The sequence below is a fragment of the Aphidius gifuensis genome, linkage group LG5 (assembly GCF_014905175.1).
Source record: "Aphidius gifuensis isolate YNYX2018 linkage group LG5, ASM1490517v1, whole genome shotgun sequence".
In the NCBI taxonomy this organism is placed as follows: domain Eukaryota; kingdom Metazoa; phylum Arthropoda; class Insecta; order Hymenoptera; family Braconidae; genus Aphidius; species Aphidius gifuensis.
In genome coordinates, this window is record NC_057792.1 from 18,172,871 (window position 1) to 18,183,151 (window position 10,281).

General features: G+C 26.3%; 3 protein-coding genes across 6 annotated transcripts in view; 1 reads left to right on the forward strand and 2 right to left on the reverse strand.

Annotated features, from left to right (window-relative positions):
- LOC122858081 (inactivation-no-after-potential D protein) overlaps positions 1-1,465 on the reverse strand; it is a 42,688-nt gene extending 41,223 nt beyond the window's left edge. The window contains exon 1 of the mRNA XM_044160758.1: positions 1,403-1,465. The gene's annotated coding sequence lies outside the window, so the exon portion shown is untranslated. The remainder of the gene's footprint in view (positions 1-1,402) is intronic.
- LOC122856526 (thymidylate kinase) lies at positions 375-1,526 on the reverse strand. Its single transcript, XM_044158201.1, has 3 exons — positions 1,403-1,526; positions 496-880; positions 375-417 (listed from the first exon to the last, which is right to left on the reverse strand). The coding sequence occupies exons 1-3, from the start codon at positions 1,524-1,526 to the stop codon at positions 375-377; spliced, it is 552 nt and encodes a 183-aa protein (XP_044014136.1).
- Positions 1,527-2,495: 969 nt separating this feature from the next.
- On the forward strand, positions 2,496-8,610 carry LOC122858058 (neuropathy target esterase sws). 4 transcript variants are annotated; one of them, XM_044160724.1, is made up of 9 exons: positions 2,496-2,591; positions 2,943-3,767; positions 3,855-4,005; positions 4,245-5,986; positions 6,079-6,265; positions 6,576-6,692; positions 7,516-7,836; positions 7,940-8,232; positions 8,322-8,610. In XM_044160724.1, the coding sequence occupies exons 1-9, from the start codon at positions 2,568-2,570 to the stop codon at positions 8,421-8,423; spliced, it is 3,762 nt and encodes a 1,253-aa protein (XP_044016659.1). In that variant the 5' UTR covers positions 2,496-2,567; the 3' UTR covers positions 8,424-8,610. The 4 variants fall into 4 exon arrangements, with proteins under 4 accessions (XP_044016659.1, XP_044016653.1, XP_044016654.1 ...); XM_044160718.1 differs by lacking the exons at positions 2,496-2,591; positions 2,943-3,767; positions 3,855-4,005 and adding exons at positions 4,014-4,085; positions 6,864-6,980 and having other exon boundaries at positions 4,162-5,986; XM_044160719.1 differs by lacking the exons at positions 2,496-2,591; positions 2,943-3,767; positions 3,855-4,005 and adding an exon at positions 4,014-4,085 and having other exon boundaries at positions 4,162-5,986.
- The last annotated feature ends 1,671 nt before the right edge of the window (positions 8,611-10,281 follow it).

Sequence of the window (10,281 nt, forward strand, 5' to 3'; positions counted from 1 at the left end):
TACAACAAAAGAAACAACCCTTCAAAGCAAAAAAAAAATATGATGAATTTATATTATGAAAAAAAAACGTTACTATAATGCATACGAAAAAATTATTTATCAAGATAGTAATCATTAAAAATAATTGAACGTTAATTTATTGAGACTGGAATAAATTCCTTATTGAAAAAAAAAAAATATTAATTTGTTTTAATATTTTATTATGAACTCTAAATATTTTATCAAACAAACTTTTACCTTTTTTTTGTTTAATTGATACCTTTTGTTATTTTATAACTATTTTATTTTAATGTCTTAATAAAAAAACACACACAAATATTATTTGTAATTTTGTCTTTGATATTTAATTGCTATTAATTACAAAAATAATTTGATTATTCTGTTGAATAAAGCTCTTTGATAGGTTTATTTTTAACACTTTCAATTATATCAATAGCATCTTTTAATAATTTTTGATGAATCACATCAATAGGCTGATTTGATTCAATGATTTGCCATGTATCATCTTTTAATTTTAAAAAATTATTAGCTACTTTTTTTTGAATTTCCAATTTTTCATATCGTTCATTTGCCCAACCAGAACGCGCACTTAATGTTTCAACGTCAATTGTAAAAAGTGCAACAAAATCTGGAGCTGGAAGACCACGATCAGCTTCTTTACACCAATCAAGATTACGACCAGTAACTGCTGATGTATATGCTGCTCCTGAAGCAGCATATCTATCAACAACTAATGTTGTTCCACTTTCCAGAGTTTTTTTCATTTTATTACTACATTCCCATCGATTTGCTGAGAATAATAAATGAGCTGCTTCAATCCTTATATCATTTTTATTTGATAAAAATTCATTGATGATTGAACCAATATGAGTACTTCTATCTGAAATTAAACGTCGATTGGATTTCAAATTTCAGCTAATGTATCTTCAACAACAGATATAGACAAATGTCATTTATAAAAAACTCGAATAATATATTTTTTTTTTTAATTAACAATAGTCAACCGAGCTACCTAAAAAGACTAGAGACCTCCAGGCTTCTTGGAGCTACCTGATTATCAAATACGAAGAGGGCTACTTAACATTTACGTGTGTTAAAAGCTGATAATTAATATGTCATAATTAATAGGTCAAATGTTATCATCAAATGTCTAAAAATATATTGTAAACCTGACACTACAATTTTATCTAAATTTAATACATTCTCCAATCATCATCAACATATAGGAATCATTCATAAAAAATGTTGATGTTTTCAATTAAAAAAAAAAAACGTGTAGCATAAAATAGCCATAAAAAATCATAGATTAAGAATGACACCAATTAATCACAAGATCTAATTTTAAATAGACTAAATAATATTATAAATTAATTGTTAAATGATAAATACAAGTAAAACCAACCTGGAAAACTTCGTGACTCTGCTTTGATTCCAAGTTTATTAAGTGCAGCAACTAGCTGTTTTGCCTGAGTTGATTTTCCAACTCTATCACATCCTTCAAGAACCAATAATGCACCACGTTGCATTGTTATTTGTTTTTAAATATAATTAACAATTATTATTTAATATTTTATATGACACTTATTGAGTATATTGTGTATAAAAACCCGCGCAATTTTTCGACTGTTCACACATAAATCAGCTGATCACACTGATGAAATCCACACAAAATAAAAAGTCCCTGTATCAATTGACAACTTTTTTATATATTTTTTATCTATAAAATAGATGCAAACAGATCCAAGTAAATTTAAAAAAAACAATAATTTAATTATCAATATTTGATGTGTTGTTATAATTATAATTGGCAAATTAATTTGACTGATTTTAATATTTTTAATTAAGAAAAAGCCACCATTTTAAAATTGACAAATGTAAATCAGCCTTTATATCAGTTATATAAAAAAACATGAGGTCGAATTGTTGGAGATGCCAAAGGTCGATTTATTTACTTTTTTTTGTCTATTTTATTAATGGTTGTGTTGATTACATGAATTAGACTGTCATCGAGGATGTTATTCCAGTTTTATCATTATGGAGGTATTTCAATTTTCCTTTAAATATTAACATATTACTAAAATATAATAATTAAAAAAAAAAACTAATTTTTCTTTCAATAAAAAAAAACATAACTTTAAAAATTACATTTATAGATTCATCAATGCCACCACATACATTGTTATTAGAAAATAATTTTTTTTTTCATTCAATTCTATCAAAAACATTTATACAAAGAAAAAATATATTGTGTCGAAAAAGAAATACAATGACATACAATTATTATAAACAATTATTTATTTATTTTTTATCATCAATGCTAAAAAGAAAGTTAATTAATAATTTCTATTTATACAATCATCAATTAATAAACAATTTTCATTTTGATTTGTCTAACATTAAAAAGCAAATTATTTTTATTTTTTATTGTTTATTTATAGTATTATAAATTGTCAATAGTTTCTAGATGTCATGCTCAATGAGTCAGTGGCTTACAATTGCTCAATCCAATAAAATTATTTATCTAAATCCACTTAAGCAGACAGTTTTTCTTTTGTGCAATTAGCTCAATGTTTAGTGTCAGCTTTCTCCAGGTAACTAGCAAAGTTTGTTGATTAAAATTCTCTCGAGCAAGGTCATCATGTAGAACAAAAAAAAAGACAAACAATGAGGTGTTTTTATTGATTTGTATCAAAGTTTACATAGTCACAATTGATGCACATATTATTATTTCACAAACACTAAATATTATTATAAATTTATGTATCAAATAATTTATAAATTCAACAATGATTATTTGAGCTTTAATGTCATGCAAATAAATAAATTAACAGACTATTAACTATCAATATTTTATGCAGTTTAAACTGGCTCAATGAATATTTTTGTTTTGCTAAATATTATCACAAGAAATGATTGTATAATAATGCTATTTATATTTACAGATTGTAGAGTTGTTTAGCAATATTCAAGATGATACTGGAACATTAAATATAATTTCGAAATGGCTATCTACATTTTTTGATAATGAAAATAATACAAGTACATTATGGATAACAACAGGAATAATATTATTAATAATAATAGTAATAGTAATATTATTTTTAAGAAAATGGAAAAACAAAGAATTTTTACCAGAAGTAAAAAAATTTGTCGGTGTTGGAAGTGGAAAACCGCGATTTCGTAAACGTGATAAAGTATTATTTTATGGACGTAAAATGTTGAGAAAAGTTAAATCAATTAGTGGTCAAGTACATCAAACTGGACAAGGAAAAAAAAGACGTGCTGTTATGAGATTTGCACGTCGTTTATTACAATTAAAAAAAGATAGTGTACCACAACAATTAAAAGTACTTGAACCACCAGCTGAATATCTTGAAGAAGATCTTGGTCCAGGTGAACGTGTACCACCAGATGCTTTATATATATTACAAAGTATACGTGTATTTGGACATTTTGAAAAACCAGTTTTTTTAAAATTATGTAAACATACAGAAATTATGAATTTACCAGCTGGTACAGTGTTATTTAAAATTGGTGATCCTGATGAAAATGTATTTATTGTACAACAAGGTCTTCTTAATGTTTATATTAATGGTCCTGATAATAGTCATATACCATTAAAAGTTGTTAAAACTGGTGAATCAGTAACGAGTCTTCTAAGTTTTACAGATGTACTTACTGGACATACTAGTACTTATAAAACTGTATCTGCAAGAGCAATTGAAGATTCTGTTGTTGTTAAATTACCCATGAGTGCATTTCAAGAGGTAAAATTATTATAATAATACAAAAATTTTTAACAGCTTTTTTTTTACAATTTATTGTTATTTTTTTTTTGTTTAAATTGTTGATAGGTATTTCAAGATCATCCAGATGCATTTATACGAGTTATTCAAGTTATAATGGTACGTTTACAACGTGTTACATTTACAGCACTTCATCAGTATCTTGGTTTATCAGCTGAATTAGTTAAACAAGGACATCATAAAAAAAAACAAAGTCCTTGTTAATGATATACAAGATGAAAAAGATGAAATATCTGATTCAATTGGTTCACAGCCTGTTACTATACATGCTATGAAAAGGTGAGTAAATAATTAAAATATAAGTTTTAGATTTTTTTTTAATTATAAAAAATGTAAATTATTTTTTATTCAACAGAACAAAAAATAATCTTGATTGGAAATTATCATCACCAAGTCCTTTAACACAAATGAATCAGGCACTACCAGAAATATTTCCAGATTCTGATAATAATTGGACACCAGAAAGTTCTGGACCTGATATAATGCCACAAGGAAATTTAAATTATTCAGGAAGAAAACGTTCAACCAATGATCCACCACAACAGCCAATTGATGAAACTGATCTTGTAAGAATTGCTAAAGAAGCATTTATTCGTGAATTAGGACTTGAAGAAGATTATGTACTAAAAGATGGTACTGTACAAATACGTGAAGTACCTGCTGGTACATATTTAATGAAAGAAGAATCAAATAAAGATATTGCACTTGTTTATGTTGTATCTGGTAGTTTAGTTATAAGTCAAAAAGTTGCTGAAGGAAATAATACAAATCAAGAAGTTCATATGTTTAGTGCTCATCAAGGTGAAATTGTTGGTGGTTTAGCTGTATTAACTGGTGAACCATCATTTTATACAATACGAGCAAAACATCCATCAAGAATAGCTTTATTATCAAAACAAACATTTTTTTCAATAATGCGTGAAAGACCAACAGTTGTATTACATGTTGCAAATACAGTTGTACGTCGTTTAAGTCCATTTGTTAGACAAGTTGATTTTGCATTAGATTGGTTATTTCTTGAATCTGGTAGAGCTGTTTATCGTCAAGGTGATGATTCAGATTCAACATTTATTGTGCTATCTGGTCGTTTACGTTCAGTAATAACAGATCAAAATGGTAAAAAAGAAGTTGTTGCTGAATATGGTAAAGGTGATCTTGTTGGTATTGTTGAAATGGTTACACAAACACCAAGATCAACAACAGTTATGGCTGTACGTGATTCAGAATTAGCTAAATTACCAGAAGGTTTATTTAATGTTATTAAATTACGTTATCCAATTGTTGTAACACGTTTAATTAATTTATTGGGACATAGAATATTAGGTACTTGGCAACAAGTACAAAGACCAGTTGGTACACAAAGAGCAACTGTTGATGCAAGACCAGCACAAATTAATTTTTCAACTGTTGCTATTGTACCAGTTAGTGATGATGTGCCTTTAACTGCTTTTACATATGAATTATATCATTCATTATGTGCTATTGGGCCAACACTAAGATTAACATCTGAAGGAGTTAGGAAAACACTTGGACCAAGTATAATGGAACCTCCAAATGAATATAGATTAACATCTTGGCTTGCACAACAAGAAGATCAACATAAAATTTCGTTGTATCAATGTGATTCAACTTATACTGCTTGGACACAAAGATCAGTTAGACAAGCTGATTGTATTCTTATTGTTGGTCTTGGTGATAAACCACCAATTCTTGGTAGAACAGAGAGAGAAGTTGAAAGACTAGCAATGAGAACACAAAAAGAACTTGTATTATTGCACAAAGAACAAAGTGGATTGAGACCAACAAATACAGTACAATGGCTTAATATGAGAAATTGGGTATCTAGTCATCATCATATACAATGTCCAAAAAGAATGTTTACAAGAAGATCACAATATCGTATTAATGAATTATATTCAAAAGTTTTAATGTCAGAGCCAAATGTACACAGTGATTTTAGTAGATTAGCACGATGGATAACTGGTACATCTGTTGGTCTTGTACTTGGTGGAGGTGGTGCACGTGGTGCAGCACATATTGGAATGTTAAAAGCTGTACTTGAAGCTGGTATTCCAATTGATATGATTGGTGGTGTTAGCATTGGTTCATTTATGGGTGCACTATGGTGTATGGAAAAAAATATAACAACAACTACACAAAAAGCACGTGAATGGTCAAAAGTAATATCAATTGTTTTTTTCAATTATTATAATTTATTATTAAGTAATAGAAGTGCAATAAAAAATAAATAAATGATTTTTTTATTTTTCAGAAAATGACACAGTGGTGGCGACAAATATTAGATCTAACTTATCCAATGACTTCAATGTTTTCTGGAAAAGATTTTAATAAAACAATTCATGCAACATTTGGTGATACTTATATTGAAGATTTATGGCTACCGTTTTTTATAATCACAACTGATATAACAGCTTCTTGCATGCGCACGCACACACATGGTTCGTATTAATATTTATATAAATATTAAAAATAAAATCATAATAACATTCATTATTTAAAAAATCAATTTAATACGGAAGCGAGTTTTATTTCTAATTAAATGAAATAAATTTTGATTGATTGATGAATAAATTTTTTAATAAATTTGCAAGATATTGACGTACTCCCCCAATGTAAAATCGTGTTGTTTTTAATAATTAATAATTAATACAATTAAGTTTTACATTGAAAAATATAAATTTTCATTTGCTAAGATTGTAAATTTAAATAAAAAAAAAAAAACTAATTATTATCGTACATAATGTTTAGGATCGCTGTGGCGGTACATTCGAAGTTCGATGTCATTGTCTGGTTATATGCCACCTTTATGCGACCCGAGCGATGGCCACCTTCTTCTTGACGGCGGGTACGTCAATAACCTTCCAGGTAATTAAAAAAAAACGAACAAAATTTTAATTTATAAATATACAACAAATGAAGGAAATACTTGAATTTGTTTTCTAAATTTTCTTTTGAATATGAAAAGAAATAAACTCGCTCCCGTTGATAAAAAGATGCATTCAAACAGTCATAAATTTAAATTAAGAAAATTTAAAGGATTGCTGTGGAAGTATGTGCGTGCCAGCATGACTATTGCCGGTGTTTTTCCACCAATTTGTGATCCAATTGATGGGCATCTTTTAGTCGACGGGTGCTATGTTAACAATGTACCAGGTAATAATGAGTTTATTGTAAACAGTTATTTTGTCTTTATTTGCTTCATACATAAGGCATGTAACAACTGACTACAATCAAAGCTGGGCATTGATAATTAAAAAAAAAAAAAAATGATAATTTGTTTATTGGTAATTCTGGCATCAAAAGGCATGTTAATTTCAATGAATTTCATGGGTTTCATTGAACATATTTAAATATATTTACAAGGTTATTTAATGAACAATATTCTGTCGACAATTTGGGACAATTGACTGCATGAAAATATGCTTTAAAAAATAAATAATAACTGGAGGTATATGCTCAAAATTAAATTGCCTTTTCAGCTTTTCTATTATCACATTTAACGTGATTGGGGAATGCTCTGCAGAGTCTTCAATAATTGCTGGAGACACTCGACAATCTTTGATTGTTAATGGCCAATTTTTTTCAACATTTTTTATTCAATTTACAGGGATAATATGTAATACAATTTTTTGAGTAGAATATAAAATAGTAATATATATTTTTTTTGTTAAATTTTATTATTAAATAGCTGACGTCATGCTTAGACAAGGAGCTCATCATATATTGGCCATCGATGTTGGTTCACAAGATGATACTGATTTAACAAATTACGGTGATTCATTGTCTGGTTGGTGGTTACTTTGGAAACGATGGAATCCATTTGCAACACCAGTTAAAGTACCAAATTTACCTGATATACAATCACGACTAGCTTATGTTAGTTGTGTTAGACAATTAGAAGAAGTTAAATCATCTGATTATTGTGAATACATTAGACCACCTATTGACAAATATAAAACTTTACAATTTGCTAATTTCGACGAAATAAAAGATGTTGGATATATACATGGTAAGAAAAAATATGATGATACAATGAGGCAAGCTTTATTTGTCTTTTAAAAGTATATAAAAATAAGATTTTAATTATTATAATAATAATTTTGTTTAACTAGGTAAAACGTATTTTGAAAGGCAGTCAAAAATTGGAGTACTTCCACAATTTAATGCTGATCGTGAAACAGCAAGAGCTTTGAGAGCAAAAAATCATGATGCAAATCAAGAATCAGTATCGGCATATACATTTACTGATTTAGCACAAATGGTGTGTAAAGTTTCACAGGGTAATCGTTATGATTTAGATATCGATTCAGACACTGATGAATTTGAAGAATATGAAGCTGATCTAGAAGAGGATGCTCAAGAAATTGGTTATGCTTCTGAACCGACTGCAGGAATTTTAGATGAGGTATATTTAATTTTCTTTTCATTCAATGATAATAATACAATGTATCAATTTATATAATGATATAAATAATTATTTTATTTTATATGTAGAGTTTAAATGACACTCGGCTACGAAGACGAGCTGGAGTATCTTTAAGTTTATCTGACACAGAAGCAGAGTCTGAATTAGAATATCATGGAAAATTATTTTAACGAACAATATGTTAGACAAAGAAAAGAACAAATTTGTGATTTAAATAAATATGTTTTTGTAAACATTTTCTAACTACTATTTCAAAAATATAATGTAAATATTTAATTTGTAAACGAATTGTTTTGACAGTTCAAAATTATACATGTAAAATTGTGTATGATTAAATATATTTTTACGAAAAATTAATTATATATTTTATGTTTTATTAATCATTTAAATTTTAATTATAAATTAAATATTTTTTTTGTCATTTTTATTTGAAAATAGTAAAAATAATTAATTTAAAAATAATTTTGAATATGGCTTTTACAGTTTTATGGATAAATTTTTCATATACTTTTGTCCTTGGCAATTGCAAATTTAATTTTTTAAAAACTATATTTATAACAAGAAAAAAAAAACTACCTCTCTTCCTGGGAAAATTCCAATTTTGTGATTACATCGTAAAAAATTATAAATCAAATAAAGTAATGGATAATAATATTTTGAGTTTTGTATAAAATTAACAATGAAAAAAATCAAACAAACGAATTTAGGGTAGAAAATTTCGATGGAGAAAATGATAAACGATCGAAAAAAAATTCTAAAAGTTTAATAAATTTAATTATCATTAATTTACTGATTTTTTTTACAACGAAATTATTATAAAAAAGAAAATTATATTCATATCATTTGAAAAAACAAACAAAGCATAATCTTAAATCTTTAAAAACACAAATTTTCTTTTTAAATATTCACAGTTCATCAAACAAAAAATATGAATATAATTGATGTATTAAAAAATTGAAGAAAAAAAAAAAAACAACAAATGGCCTTTCAACAAATGATTTCTGTGAAAGTTGTTAAAAATAAAATCAAGAAAAGACGCAAAATGATGTGTACAATATACAAAGGAGCTATATCAAACATATATGACAGAACAGAGACGGTAAAAATGGTATGATCAAGGTTTTCCGATTTTGACGCGGAAATTTATTCTCGCACGTCATTCTATATTTCTTGCGTTCTGTGAGTTTGTGTATATATTTTGTGAGAGGAAAAGGGTGCAAGAAAAATATAATTTTATAAACAAAAAAATAATAAAAAAATATATATCAATTGAACGAGTTCAAGACAAGGCTTGCTAAAGATCGACGGCCAAGTTGCAGAGCTCATGGAGAATTTTACTTGGCTTGGGCTATTTTTGGTAACGAAAATTCATGCGTAGTTTTCTTTGGCCATCATCCAGGCATACGATGAACTGTAAGCAATTTTTTCCATGCTAAGATTTTTTTTTTTTTCTTTTTGAAAATATAAAATTATCATGAAAATTTTATATTCAATAAATTTTTTAATTTCAAAATTTATTATATTTAAAAAAAAAAATTAATAAATCCAATTATTTTATAGCCCATCATTAATTATAACATGACGAAATTTTAATTTATCAATATTTAAATTATTTCAAAAATTCAATTAATTGTTCATTAACTTTTGTGGTAAATAAAAAAAAAATTTAATACAATTTTTATTCAATAAATTCATGAAAATTAAAAATGAAAAAAATTTAATAGAAAATTATTATTTAAAAAAATGTTCAATGTCAATTTGTTAATTTTTTTTTAAATATTGATTATCAAATATTTTTCAATAATTAAATTTCGAAATTTAATATGTAATAATTAATTAACATCTAGAAAAAAATTTCGATCTATTTCGATATTTCGAAAATCGTTAAATTTTAAATATTTTTTTCTTTCTGTATATTTTACTAACAACTTGATGAATTAAATAATTGTAAAATTAATTAAATATAATTTTAAAAATCTATAATAATAATTAGTCTTATTTATTAATTAATATTTTTTCAAATTATGT

What these genes read in the sequence shown, in the direction of transcription:
- LOC122856526 (XM_044158201.1), bottom strand. Translation starts at nt 1,526, where the DNA reads ATGCAACGTGGTGCATTATTGGTTCTTGAAGGATGTGATAGAGTTGGA. An exon ending in AGAGTCACGAAGTTTTCCAG is followed by an intron (nt 881 to 1,402) that starts GTTGGTTTTACT and finishes GTTTAATTTCAG; the next exon opens with ATAGAAGTACTCATATTGGT. An exon ending in AAATTAAAAGATGATACATG is followed by an intron (nt 418 to 495) that starts GCAAATCATTGA and finishes TATAATTGAAAG; the next exon opens with TGTTAAAAATAAACCTATCA.
- LOC122858058 (XM_044160724.1), top strand. Translation starts at nt 2,568, where the DNA reads ATGTTTAGTGTCAGCTTTCTCCAG. An exon ending in CCATGAGTGCATTTCAAGAG is followed by an intron (nt 3,768 to 3,854) that starts GTAAAATTATTA and finishes AATTGTTGATAG; the next exon opens with GTATTTCAAGATCATCCAGA. An exon ending in AAGCACGTGAATGGTCAAAA is followed by an intron (nt 5,987 to 6,078) that starts GTAATATCAATT and finishes TTTATTTTTCAG; the next exon opens with AAAATGACACAGTGGTGGCG.